Source organism: Mauremys mutica, chromosome 4 (assembly GCF_020497125.1).
Source record: "Mauremys mutica isolate MM-2020 ecotype Southern chromosome 4, ASM2049712v1, whole genome shotgun sequence".
Lineage (NCBI taxonomy): Eukaryota > Metazoa > Chordata > Testudines > Geoemydidae > Mauremys > Mauremys mutica.
The window spans coordinates 124,809,424-124,823,915 of NC_059075.1; the positions used below are offsets into that span (position 1 = coordinate 124,809,424).

General features: G+C 52.6%; 1 protein-coding gene across 1 annotated transcript in view; it reads right to left on the reverse strand.

The window, feature by feature from the left end:
• Positions 1–2,180, reverse strand: part of AMPD2 (adenosine monophosphate deaminase 2) — a 41,491-nt gene extending 39,311 nt beyond the window's left edge. The window contains exon 1 of the mRNA XM_045014235.1: positions 1,964–2,180. Coding sequence (XP_044870170.1) covers positions 1,964–1,973 — 10 coding nt within the window. The 5' untranslated portion in view covers positions 1,974–2,180. The remainder of the gene's footprint in view (positions 1–1,963) is intronic.
• Positions 2,181–14,492: the final 12,312 nt, after the last annotated feature.

The following is a 14,492-nucleotide window of genomic DNA, read 5'->3' on the forward strand; positions in this document are numbered from 1 at the left end:
ATGTCTCTGAACAAGGGACCTCTGGGGGAAGAGATAGTCTGTAACTGTGCTGGAGATGAAGAGCCCCAGGGGTGATCCATTATGGAGGAGACACTCTACCAGCTGGAGCGTCTTATGAAAGGTGGATCTCAGCTTTGTGAACTGAACAAGCACTGAGCATTGGTTGAGGAATACTTTATTTCAGGAAATGGACTTGTTAGTTGTTAATGCATGTGGGCTCTAGACTGCATGTTACCTTTTCCTTTTACCTCATGTGTCCTTTTATTTGAATCTTTAACTCAAGTTCCGTTAAATAAAACTGTTTGGTTCTAGTATCGACACATCTAAGTGCTGTGAGCTAAGGAGAGTATTGAGCTGAGTGTCAGCTGCGGAACTGGGCATCCTGCATCCAAGGAGGGAATGGATTGATGTGCCTTGCGGGTGTTCAGAAGGCAAAGGAATCAGCCTCTCAAGTGGGATATGTTAATTGCTAGCCCACTGACAGAGTGGGGCTCAGGGACAGGGGCGGCTCCAGGCCCCAGCACGCCAAGCGGGTGCCTGGGGCAGCAAGCCACGGGGGGGTGCTCTGCCGGTTGCCTTCAGTTGCCTTCAACTGCTTGCCTGCGGAGGGTCCGCCGGTCCCGTGGCTTCGGCGGACCTCCCGCCAGCGTGCCGCGGAATCCGCGGGACCTGGGACCTCCAGCAGGCAAGCCGCCGAAGGCAGCCTGCCTGCTGTGCTTGGGGCAGCAGAATACCTAGAGCCGCCTTTGCTCAGGGAGCCCAGAGCCCACTGCTTGTGGTACCAGTAGCCACCAGAACTGGGAGACTTTCCCCTGGTGGGCACAGACAAGGCCCTCACTCCCTGTAAGACGAGGGCAGTGATTCGCTCCAGACACCTCAGGTCACCCCAAAAAGCGTCACGCTGCCCTCACAGAAATAACAATTAAAGGAAGAATCCGGAGCTCTGTCTAGATACTGATTCTGGCTTCAGCCTGGGGCTTGGAGATTTCACAACTGCTGGTTGCGTCACCTTTGTCTTGGGGAATTGCCAGCAGCTAGGCTCTGCTCCGCTGCGCTAGGAACCTTGGTGCCCCAGGGGGAAATGTTTCTATTTGCACATTTCAGAAAAGAAAATCTTTGCAGCCCTTGTGTTAAACCCCGAGCAGGGGCGGAGTCAGGCCAGGGCCTTTGGCTGGAGCAAAGAGCGCCTGCGATTTGAAGGGCCATTTCCAACCAGCTGCAGGAGAATTGCAGATTATTCCCAGCGAAGTGTGATCGTGGAGCAGGGAACGTGACACACAAACCCCTGGGTCCTGGCAGCCCCCTGCCCTTGCCCCGGCTGACAGCTCTGCCTCCCCGCCGGGCTGCCTGTAATGTCCCTGCATGTTATGCTGCATAACGTGTGTGTAGTAAACACCAGCTGTGCCTCCAAAGGGAACCGTTACCGCAGGGGTTGAGCTGGACCCAAACCAAGGCCCCAGCGGAGTCAGTGGGATTAACACTGCCCCTCCCCCGCACAGACCCTTTCCCTGCCTGCCGGGCCCAGGATGTTAGCGCCTCAATTCTTAACCGGGGAGCTGGAGATAACCCGGGGGGGGCCCCGCGAACAAGCGAGGCGGAAAGACAAAGAGGAACCGAACAATCAGCCTTTGTGCTACAGGAGCCGAGCGCCGGATCTTCCTCCGGGCACCGCGGCAGCGCCCGCCCGGGCTGCAAAGCCGCCGCCGGGCTCTGCAACCTGCGCGCCCTGCGTGGGAGGGGGTTGAACAGCAGCGAGGCCGGTGAGCAGAGAGAGGGAGGGCGGATCGGATCGGATGGGGGAGGGAGGTTTATCTGCTCGATTAAGAGAGGGGGAAGGGGGGGGCACCAATGTCAGCTTCAGAATAACAGAGCGGAAAGGGAAGTAAAGCTGGGGGGAGACACTGATACAGAAGCTCCCAGCCCCCGCCCTGCTCTCTTCCAGCCCGAGCACCCCTCGCCCTACCTGAGGCCATGCTGATCGGCAGGAGGCTAGCAGGGGCAGGCTGCCTGGGAAGCGGCGGCTGAGCCTCCCACTGCGTGGGGAGAAGAAAGCAGGCTTTGTGTTAAATCTAGGAATGGAGCAAGGCCCAGACTAAATGCTCCTGCTGGTAGCAAAGACAGTCACTGAGGCAGGCTGTCCCAGCCAGGGCACTCTGCCTGCCCTGGAGTCCTGCCAGGGCAGGCTCTGGGCTACTGCCGGAGGCCAGTTTAGTGCAGGCAGGAACCCCTCCCACCCCTTGAGCTGTAGCTCTAGCTGTGCCTGGAACTTTAGCTCTAATGCTAAGCACGGGAGCTAAAGGAGAATCTCCATTAGCTGTTAGCAGTATAGTGCTTATGACCCCCAGCTGAGCAGTTCTGAATCCATCCGGCAGAGAACAGCAGTGACACACCAGTGAGCTCATTACACTACAGACATTAATAGCAGAATCTTGCAATTTTCAGCCCCCTCCCCCCATGAGTAATTCTTGGCCTCCCCAAATGTCCCTCCCCTACATCATTGCAGTGTGTGACGAACTGGGAATGTTCTTAATGTTTGCTCTGAATACTGTGTTGGTGCCTCAGTGTCCCCTCTGCAGTTCTTAATATCTAGGTGGTGGAATAAGGGTGTGTGATTGCTGCAGAGGAAGGGGCCAGTGCACCTAAATGCCTGGCACTCTGTCACCTAGCAACTAATGGCCAGGCCCTTCCCTCCTGCAAGGGGATGCTAAAGGTGTGGGAGAACAAAGAGGTCAGGTGACCTCCTGGCCCAGGAAAGAAGGTGGGGTTGGAGGGGTTTTGGGAGTCTGGATCTGGCTGGGGACGAGGAGTGAAGTGCAGACGTGGGGGTCTGGCTCACTGCCCCCCAGAATGGACCCGGCCGAGGGGTCCGGTTCGCTGTATCTACAAGCTCTGTTTTAGACCCTGTTCCTGTCATCGAATAAACCTCTGTTTTCCTGGCTGGCTGAGAGTCACGTCTGACTGCAAAGTGGGGGTGCAGGACCCTGTGGCTTCCTCAGGACCCCACTGGGGCGGGCTCGCTGTGGGAAGCGACCGGAGGGGCAGAGGATGCTGAATGCTCCAAGGAGAGACCCAGGAGGTGAAGACGTGTGAGCTTCTTGCCCTGAAGACAGTCTGCTCCAAGGGAGAGGAGGCTCCCCAAAGTCCTGACTGGCTTGGTGGGGAGCAGTTCCAGAGCATCGCCCAGTGACTCCGTGACACAGGGCCTTATTCAGAGTTGTCATTCTTCTCTCAGGGGTGACACCACTGACTTCAGTAGGATTTCACCAGGCAGTAATTTTGGCCCCCGATTGTTTAAAACCCTTCATGGACTCACTCCAGCCCACCTCCCAGACCTGGGGCCAGATCCTCAGCTGGAGTAAATGGATGTGACTTCATCAGCATCAGTATGACTAGAGCGGCCAAGGCCGGTCCTAGACTAAATGGCATCTCAGGCGAGGAACATCTTACACACACGGACACTCCTCTGCAGTCTTAGAGAGTCATCATACATTATGTGTTAAGCAGGGCAAAAGGAGTAACAATATTTCTTTTATACTGTTGCGTAGACAGGGGTTCCATAGGGATCTCTGGCATCTCATTAAATATGTCCCTTATTAGTCACTATTTACACCAAGTCTTAAAACACAAGTACACTTTCACAATTGCACAAACAAACAAGGTTCACACAATATCACAACAGGGCTCTCACTTCATGTCTCTTCATTCTTACATCTCACTGGCTAGCGACGCCCCGCCCCTTATCTACCCGCGGAAAATGTAGTTCTCAAAGTCTGGAAGGTTCCATGAGATTCTACGTTCTAGGAGGTTAGTGACAAATGACTCCACCTATGGAACACCTGAAACATGTCACCTCAAACCTTCTCTTTTCCCTTTTGTCGCTAAAAACAAAATCATCTGCCTGAGCCCAGCACCCCCTGGGTTGCCTGCCTCTAAATCCAAGCTCCTCCTCTCTCCTACACCTGTGCTGGCCCCTCTCCTCTCTGTGCTCCCATACAGTCTCCCCAGCACCGATACAAGAGTCTCCAGCTCTGCAGCTAACTGCCACCTGGAGCAAGAGCCATCTGGACTCTGCTCTGCAGCTCCTGGCCTGTCTCTGTACTGGGTTCATTTCAGATCTTCACTGGACACATCTTTTCTCCCCCCCCCACCCGCCCCCATTTCCTGTTACTGATCAACAAGAGAGTTGAGGTTTTAGGGGGGTTTCCCTAAACAGACACAATACAAAGTCCTGCCCCCTCACACGCAGAATCCATTTCCAGCTGTTCTTTGGTTTCTCCTGCTTTAGGCTAGAGCTTCTGAGCAGGAGATGCAGAGGGCGTTGGGGGACAGTAAGGGGCATAGTCTGTATGTGACAGGGAGTAATCACATGGTAGCAGAGGGGAGAGCATGTGAGGGGGAGCAAGGAGGCTGGTGAGGATGAGAGGAAGCAGTGATGAAGGGAAGGGGTTGCCCCCCCTCCTGGCCGTGGAGGTTGCAGCCGCAGTGGATCCGGGGTGGGGGCTTTGCATTCAGTGCCCCCAGGTAATCCCAGGCACCAGCTTCTTGTACCCGTTGAGTCACTCCCACCGGGACCCAAATCCCAGGGCCAGCACCACATATTGAGTTCCACCGTGTCCAGGATCTGCCTCCAGGGACTCCGCAAGGGTAGGGGTGAGGAGGAGACGGAGACCAGCCTACTTTGAGCTCCTCCCCTCAGCCGGCTGCAGAGGAGGTCGAGGCGGGGCAGAGTGAAGCCCTATACTTCTCCTGCCCCAGCAGCTGAACCCACGCGGCTGTTCCCATTCAGCTCCAAGGAGGCAACCACAGATCTCCCTCCCTGCAGTGTGGCTATTGTGGGTACTGGGATGGGTGGGCCGAGGCCTGCCCAGAACTAATGCTCTGTCTGCCCCTTGGCGGAGGACGAGGAACCCCTGAACCCAGGCCACAAATGAATTTGTGGGGCAACAAATGAAAAACCAGGACTGGGAGTCAGGGTCAAAGGTTAAAAATCAGGGCCCCAGAAGAGGGCACTAAGCAGAGAACCCCGATAGCACCCACCACTGCTCAAAGGTGTCAGCGGATGCCACCCAGAAGAGGCATGATTGGACAAGGGCCTGGAAACAGGCCCAGATCACCCCCCATCCAGCTTCCTCCTTCTGGACTGATGGGTGGCTATCTTGGCCAGCACCAGGAGGAGGCAGTCGAGGTGGTCTTACAACTTTGTGGAGCCATGGATGAGGTGTGCATAGATGAGGCAGGGTGGGAAAAAGTGCAGCCCAATTCTCAGTGAGGTCCTGGAGAAGCCAGAAAAGGGGCTGCAGCCTGGCACACTGCATAGATGTGTGCCAGGGTCTCTCTCTTGCCACAGAAGGGACGGGTGTCAGGGGATTCTGTGAACCATGCCAGACATATCCCCATGCTCATGGCTCCTTGGAGGAGCCGCCAGCTAATACCCCCAATGGGCTGTGGAGCTAGGGTAGAGCTTAGACTGTCACACTAGAGCTTCCACCCTCCGCAGATGGCAGCTCCTCCTGCCACTCAGTGTCGGTGTGAGAAACAAGGGAAAGGAAGTGGATGGTATGAAGCATGAGCATGTAAGGATGTTCTCTGGGTGCAGTTCAGAGATGGACTGGCTGGATGGCATTTAGCCAACTCAGGGAGTGTGTCAGGGGCAACTGGGTTTGCGGGATGTGATACTTTGAGGTTCAACCCAGACCAGTAAGGGGTTGTGTCACCACCTGCCCTGCAACTCTGGGTGCCTTAAATGCTACTCTGCGATGGCTCACAGCTCTGACACCAACAGCCAGCCTACAGGCATGTAGGTCACACCCTGGTTCCCATCTGCCTTGGTGACACCTGTCAGGGTGACCCCAACATCCTCCTAGTCCCAAATTTCCCAAAGCCATCTGCCAACATAACAGTCTGCTGGGGTTCCCAGGCTTGGAGTTAGTGTTACCCCTCACAGCCTCAGCAAGTGGGAGTTCTGCTATTGCTAAGCTGTGTGCCAACTTCCTGACTGGAACAAGAGCTCTGTGTAGCTCAAAGGCTTGTCTCTCCTACAAGCAGAAGTTGGGCCAATAAAGGAGATTGTCTCTAACTCCTGACACCCCAGCGTGTCTGCCTGGCCAGCAAACTCTTCAGGGCTCTGCCAGTCCAAGCCTTGCCTGGCAGGTAACAGACCTTGTGTCCAGCCCTTTCCTGTAGCACTCCCAGGATTTATTCAGTTTGCTGTTTCTGTAAAGAGACAATATAATTTAACTGAGGCTTGACAAACACTCTGATTTCAATCACAGCCTGAACTGGCTTATAGTAAAAGTAAAACAAGTTTATTTAACAGCAGTATTATGTGATACCAAGTGTAGGGAATAAAGACAGAAGGGTTCACAAGCAAACAAAAGTAAAAATAGGCATCTAAGACTAAAACTTAATTTCAGCACATTACCATCTTTGCCTACAATCCTTCCCCGTGGCTGAAGGCTCAGACGTTCTGTGATCTCAAGAGCTCCAGCCCCTGGAATCCCCCAAGTGATGGATACCTGAATGGCTCTGTTTCTGCTTATACCTCCCAAAGCTCATTGACCCTGTTCCAAGAGGCTGGAAGGGCTTCCTGCTGTTCTTCTCTTCCTGTGGGCTTTCCATGCCCTTGCTGATTCATATGTAAATGGGGCTTCAATCGTTTTGATCCCATAAGGCTTAATTTACACTGGAGACAATTAGCTGCCTTCCCTCCTATCTGGGAGAAAACCCCGTGTCTGGTCACCGATTTTAAAGTATAATATTGATGAGTATCCATAATTCCTACTATAGTGTTAATGCAGACTAGTGTATTACAGGCTTTCCTAAAAGAGCTCACTCAGTACATTTCTATCACGCAGTAATGTTGTTTACAATCTGTTGATTCAATACTTATCATTTGCGGGTCAGACACCATGTCTTTAGAGCCCAGTAAACCTGTGAAATGGATTCCTCTGAAGTGTATCCCCAGATACAGTTTCTTGCTCCTTCTGGGGTGTAGATGCTGTGTTGGCTCCACCCCTGCTTGATAGCTTTGTTTACCTTATATGTAAATATACCTTCATTGTCTCTGCCTGAGACCAGCCTGGTTAGACAAGCAAATACACATTCCTTTGTCTAAGGCAGCCTTGGCTTATGCATTGCTGGCCAAACACGTTTTAAGAACATAATCCTAGCACATATCCATAACTCTTTGTACATCCCCCTTACAGACATCATGCAAGAATATTAGTGATCAGTGAGATATGAGTTTTTCAGTGACATACGACATGCCACCTTTTGGATATATATCATGGCAACAGTGTGTTAGGTGTAGTGTGTGTGTCAGGTCTGACAGAGTTGCTGGCACAGAGTAGTGAACCATCAATGGGCCTGTGTGTCACACAGGGCAGGGGTCTAATGAGGAGCTCAGGAGGTCTAGGGGTGGGCGGGGAGTGCCCTCCTGCAGGACGTGCTCGAGAACAGTGAGAGAAGCAGGGGACAAGGCCACCCTCACCTCCTGGGGCATACAACGGGGATGCACAAAGCAGGCAAACCCATGTGCTGGCTGAGCACCATGGGCTCTACACAGTCCCACCATAGTCCAGGAGGTCTTCGATTCTGGTGGCACCAGCCAGGACCAGCCTCCAGCACACCCAGAGGGACACCATCCACTGCACACAAAGGTGTGGGCTGTGTAGGGTTTCTCATAGACTTTAAGGTCAGAAGGGACCATTATGATCATCTAGTCTGACCTCCTGCACGATGCAGGCCACAGAATCTCACCCACCCACTCCTGTAACAAACCTCTAACCTATGTCTGAGTTATTGAAGTCCTCAAATCGTGGTTTAAAGACCTCAAGCTGCAGAGAATCCTCCAGCAAATGACCAGTGCCCCATGCTGCAGAGGAAGGCGAAAAACTATGAGCCGCCAATGTGATATGGCCGTTAAAAAAGCTAATGTGGTTTTAGGATGCATCAGGCGAGGTATTTCCAGCAAAGATAAGGAGGTGTTAGTACCGTTATACAAGGCACTGGTGAGACCTCATCAGGAATATTGTGTGCAGTTCTGGTCTCCCATGTTTAAGAAGGATGAATTCAAACTGGAACAGGTACAGAGAAGGGCTACTAGAATGATCCGAGGAATGGAAAAGCTGTCTTATGAAAGGAGACTCAAAGAGCTTGGCTTCTTTAGCCTAACCAAAAGAAGATTGAGGGGGGATATGATTGCTCTTTATAAATATATCAGAGGGATAAATATTAGGGATGGAGAGGAATTATTTAAGCTTAGTACCAATGTGGACACAAGAACAAATTGATATAAACTGGACACTAGGAAGTTTAGACTTGAAATTAGACGAAGGTTTCTAACCATTAGAGGAGTGAAGTTCTGGAACAGCCTTCCAAAGGGAGTAGTGGGGGCAAAAGACATATCTGGCTTTAAGACTAAGCTTGATAAGTTTATGGAGGGGATGGTATGATGGGATAGCCTAATTTTGGCAATTAATTTGGCAATTGATCTTTGATTATCAGCAGGTAAGTATGCCCAGTGGTCTGTGATGGGATGTTAGATGGGGTGGGATCTGAGTTACTACAGAGAATTCTTTCCTGGGTGCTGGCTGGTGAGTCTTGCCCACATGCTCAGGGTTTAACTGATCGCCATATTTGGGGTCGGGAAGGAGACCTTCCCCCTCGGTGGTCACTGCGGCCATGCTCACTGAGAGTAGCTTCCAGGTCCTGGCAGACAAACAGCGGCTCAGATAGGTCCCAGGGAAGACCTGTCAGGTGGAGATAAAAGAGCTGCTGGTCATATCGAGTACCGGACTATGAGCACTATAAAGGAGTTTCTGCACGGCCAGATGGCTGAACGAGTGCACCTGACTGTGAATAAGGGCCCAGGGGGAGGCTTGGGACACCCACAGAGAGAAACCCAGTACACTCCTGGCCAGAAAAACTCCAGGATCTTCTTCTGGATGCTGGCCAGGGTCCCTGGCGGTGGGATCAAGGTGTGAACCCATGCTAGAGCATGGAGAGGACTAGCTGGCTGATCACCAGTACCCATCCCCAAAGGCAAAGGCACCCAAGCACCGCCATCCACCTCCACAGCTGGTCAGACAGCCTGGCCTCCTGAGCGATCCAATGCCCCTCAGTGTGGCTGCCATGATCCATCCCTCCCCTGCACAGAGGATACTGTGACCTGCCCCCTCCCTGCCATGAAGGGTTTATGGTGCTGCTCTTTGGGGCTGCACCCATAGAAACCTCTAGCCCCCAGAGCAAGGAGGAGGTGGTCCCAGGGCAATGCCACTAGGGATCACAGGTTCAGCTGCAGCGTCACATCACCCAGACGATACTGACAAACAGCAGGGCGGTCAGAGAAGAGCAAGGGGGAGCTGGCAGGTGGGGAGAAACTAAAAGAGCCCAAACCGCTCAGCTGAGCCAAGCACCTGCACTGATCTACCAGATTGGTCACCAGCCTGCCATGGGGCATTTAAAGCAACTGGAGGGAATAACCCTGCATTGGTTTAACAGGGGGTTCCATCCCCGTGTGCTGTTCCCTGTGGTGCAGAAGGCTAGTCCCAGCTGCCAGCGGCTCCAGATGTCAAGCTGATTGCCTGGCAGCGTCTCCCAGCAGCTGCCAGTTCCGCCCAGAATCGCAGCGCATGCACCTACGAGTTCCTCTTCCTGAGACTTTGCTCAGGAGATTAGAGCCATGCATGAAATGGGCTCCAGAGGGCAGCCCCGTGTCACCTGATCTCTGAACCCAGCAGGGGTTCTACTCCGCTCTAACCTACTGCACCGCAAGTCTCTCCTGGGGGGCTGGATGCCACCTTGCTGTTGGGCCTGTTATAAAATAGTCCATCACATGATTCATAGCGAGGTAATGGGGACGCCTGTATAGCTGCAAATTCCCCACTCAGACCTTGTGGTGCTGGGGCTCTGCCGGTGTGAACAGCCTCTCGCCATTAAACAGCTTCTCAATGTGGGATCCCTGAACTGTCCCTCCTGCGACAGACCCATGGAAATCTGAAGCTGTGCGAGTTTCAGGAGGGGCAGGGATCATGGGCCTTTGCCGTGCTGAGAGCCAAGCCCCCGGCACTGCCGAACTGTTCCGTGGCTAACGGGTAACACCCTGCCTACGCAACAAGGAACTGCAAGCATGCTGGATCTGCAAGCAGCAAAGAGCGTGAGCCACAGGGGAATGGTTGGCAATACTGGGGGGCTGGGTGTTTAAAAGGCTGGCTTTTCCTTCTAAGAGACACATGTGCCAAGACAGTCCAACTGCAGCAGGGTCACTACTTGGTCAGATGTTCCAGATCCCTGCTGGTGTAACTGTGGGTATGTCTACACTACGGGATTATTCCGATTTTACATAAACCGGTTTAGCAAAACAGATTGTATAAAATCGATTGCGCGCGGCCACACTAAACACATTAAATCGGTGGGTTGCGTCCACGGTCCAAGGCTAGCGTCGATTTCTGGAGCGTTGCACTGTGGGTAGCTATCCCGTAGCTATCCCATAGTTCCCGCAGCTTCCCACGCCCCTTGGAATTTCCGGGTTGTGATCCCAGTGCCTGATGGGGCAAAAATCATTGTCGTGGGTGGTTCTGGGTACAGCCTCACCCCTCCCTCCCTGAAAGCAGCAGACAAGCGTTTCGCGCCTTTTTTGCTTGGTGAACTGTGCGGACGCCATAACACAGCAAGCATGGACCCTGCTCAGCTCAATACCGCAATCGTGAATGTTTTAAACACCTCGCGCACTCTCGTGCAGTCTATGGTGAACCAGGACCTTCAAACCGAGGCGAGGAGGAGGCGGATACGGCAGCGCGGCGATGACAGTGATGAGGACGTAGACACAGAATTCTCTCAAACCGCGGTCCCCTGCGCTTTGGAGATCCTGATGGTAACGGGGCAGATTCTATCCATTGAACGCCGATTTTGGGCCCGGGAAACAAGCACTGACTGGTGGGACCGCATTGTGTTGCAGGTGTGGGACAATTCCCAGTGGCTGCGAAACTTTCGCATGCGTAAGGGCACTTTCATGGAACTTTGTGACTTGCTTGCCCCTGCCCTGAAACGCCAGAATACCAAGATGAGAGCAGCCCTCACAGTAGAGAAGCGAGTGGCGATAGCCCTGTGGAAGCTTGCAATGCCAGACAGCTACCGGTCAGTCGGGAATCAATTTGGAGTTGGAAAATCTACTGTGGGGGCTGCTGTGATGCAAGTAGCCAAAGCAATCACTAAGCTGCTGCTACGAAAGGTTGTGACTCTGGGAAACGTGCAGGCCATAGTGGATGGCTTTGCTGCACTGGGATTCCCTAACTGTGGGGGGGCGATAGATGGAACCCATATCCCTATCTTGGCACCGCAGCGCCAGGGCACCCAGTACGTAAACCGGAAGGGGTACTTTTCAATGGTGCTGCAAGCACTGGTAGATCACAAGGGACGTTTCACAAACATCCACGTGGGATGGCCAGGGAGGGTTCATGATGCTCGCGTCTTCAGAAGCACTACTCTGTTTAAACGGCTGCAGCAAGGGAATTACTTCCCAGACCAGAAAATAACAGTTGGGGATGTTGAAATGCCTGTCGTTATCCTGGGGGACCCAGCCTACCCCTTGATGCCATGGCTCATGAAGCCATACACAGGCAGCCTGGACAGTGGTCAGGATCTGTTCAATTACAGGCTGAGCAAGTGCAGAATGGTGGTGGAATGTGCATTTGGCCGTTTAAAGGCGCGCTGGCGGACATTACTGACTCGCTCAGACCTCAGCCAAACCAATGTCCCCTATGTTATTGCTGCTTGCTGTATTCTCCACAATCTCTGTGAGAGTAAGGGGGAGACCTTTATGGCGGGGTGGGAGGCTGAGGCAAATCACCTGGCCGCTGATTACGCGCAGCCAGACACCAGGGAGATTAGAAGAGCACACCAGGAAGCGGTGCGCATCAGAGAAGCTTTGAAAACGAGCTTCATCAATGGCCAGGGTACAGTGTGACTGCTGTGTTTGTTGATGAACACCCAACCCCCTTGATTGACTCAGTCCCTGTAAGCAACTCCCCCTCCCCCTTCGAGTACAGCTTACTTATGCAAATAAAGTCACTCTCATTTAAAAAAAGCATGAATTCTTTATTAATTCATTATAAAAAGAGGGAGAGAAGTAAGGGTGTGGTTTGGGAGGAGGATAGGAGGGATGGAGAAGGCCATTAAAAAAAATTCACAGTAACGACAGCCTTCTGGTTGGGCTGTCCACGGGGGTGGAGTGGGCGGGTGCACGGAGCCTCCCCCCACGCGTTCTTACACGTCTGGGTGAGGAGGATGTGGAACATGGTGAGGGTTGAGGGTGGTTATACAGGGGTTGCAGTGGCACTCTGTGATCCTGCTGCCGTTCCTGAAGCTCCACCAGACGCCGGAGCATGTCAGTTTGATCACGCAGCAGCCCCAGAGTTGCATCCCGCCACCGCTGATCTTCCTGCCGCCACCGCTGATTTTCCTGCCGGTCTTCCTGCCACCACCTCTCATCTCGGTTGTCCCTCCTGTCCTCACGTTCATCCCTCCTGTCCTCACGTTCACTGGCCTCTTTCCTGTAATTTGATACCACGTCCTTCCACTCATTCAGATGAGCTCTTTCATTGCGTGTAACTTCCATAATATCCGAGAACATCTCATTTCGCGTCTTCTTTTTCCTCCGCCTTATCTGTGCTAGCCTTTGGGATGGAGGAGGGATGGTTGAAAAATTTGCAGCTGCATGAGGGAGATAAATATTTAGAAAGATACATTTTACAGAACAATGGTTATACTCTTTCACAGTGAACAGCACTATTCACCTAGCACATGTGATTTCCCTACAAGGTCGCATTTTTCATCTTAATAGTGAGTGCTTGCAGCTCTGGAGTTACAGATCTCACAGACACAGGTCCAGGCATCAGAATTCAGCTTGCATGCGGCCATGTAAGCCACTGTCTTTCGGCTTCTGTAGTGATTTACCCCTCCCCCCCAACGCATGGCTAATACCACGCTAGCTCCCTGCTAATCAACAACCTTCCCACCCCCCCACCCACTGCATGGCTGGTAGCTTGGGGAAGATCGCCGGTGACCAAACACAAAAAAGATCATTGGCATTTCACTCCTCCCCTCCCCCCGCTTCACTACGTGCAGGAAAGGTTTTTTTTTAAGCTGCTGCAGTCCACGAACCCAGTAGAAAAATGGCCACCCCCCTTACTTAAATTCCTGATTTTTAACCAGGTTATCCTGAACGATATCACTTTGCTGAGGATAACACAACAAGATAAAGAGCGGATGCTTCTTGAATGCCAGCAGTCACCGGGACCATACGCTGCTATGCTTTGCCACGCAATGATACCTGATTACTTGCTACATGCATGGCGTGGTAAAGTGTCCTACCATGGTGGGCGGAACAAGGCTGCCTTGCCCAGAAACCTTCTGCAAAGGCTTCTGGAGTACCTACAGGAGCGCTTCATCGAGATGTCCCTGGAGGATTTCCTCTCAATCCCCGGACATGTTAACAAACTTTTCTAAGTAACTATACTGTCTGCGAATGCATCCCAAGTCCTCAGGGCAAATCAATCATTAAAAAAGGCTTGCTTAAAAAACAATGTTTGCTATTTGCAAAGGTACACTCACCAGAGCTCCCTTCCATGGCGTCATTGTCTGGGATAGTTGCTTGTGAGGGCTGGGAGGAGGGTAATTCTGTCAGGGTGATAAAAAGCTCCTGGCTGCTGGGGCTCACGGAGTGCTGTGTGCTCTCTGCTAGGTCTTCCTCCTCTTCTTCATCTTCATCTTCCCCGTCTGCATAATCCTCAGCCATGGCAGAGATTACAACCCCCACCTCGGAATCCACGATCAGGGGTGGGGTACTTGTGGCGCAGCCCCCTAAAATTGCATGCAGCTCAGCATAGAAGCGGCATGTTTTTCGACCTGCCCCGGACCTTCCGTTTGCTTCTTTGGTTTTCTGGTAGGCTTGTCTGAGCTCCTTAACTTTCACTCTGCACTGCACTGAGTCCCTGCTGTGGCCTTTATCCGTCATAGCCTTAGAAATTCTTTCAAATACTTTTTCATTTCGTCTTTTGGAACGCAGTTCTGTTAGCACTGAATCCTCTCCCCATATAGCGATCAGATCCAGTACCTCCCGTGCAGTCCATGCTGGGGCTCTTTTTCGATTCTCAGGAGACTGCATTGTTACCTGTGCTGATGAGCTGTGCGTGGTCACCTGTGCTGATGAGCTCTCCACGCTGGGGAAGCAGGAAATGAATTTCAAAAGTTCGCGGGGCTTTTCCTGTCTACCTGGCCAGTGCATCCGAGTTCAGAATGCTGTCCAGAGCGGTCACTGGTGCACTGTGGGATACCGCCCGGAGGCCAACACCGTCGATTTGCGGCCACACTAACCCTATTCCGATATGTTAATCCCGATATTAGCGCTACTCCTCTCGTCGGGGAGGAGTACAGAAACCGATTTAAAGAGACATTAAAATCGATATAAGGTGCCTCCTAGTGTGGACGGTTGT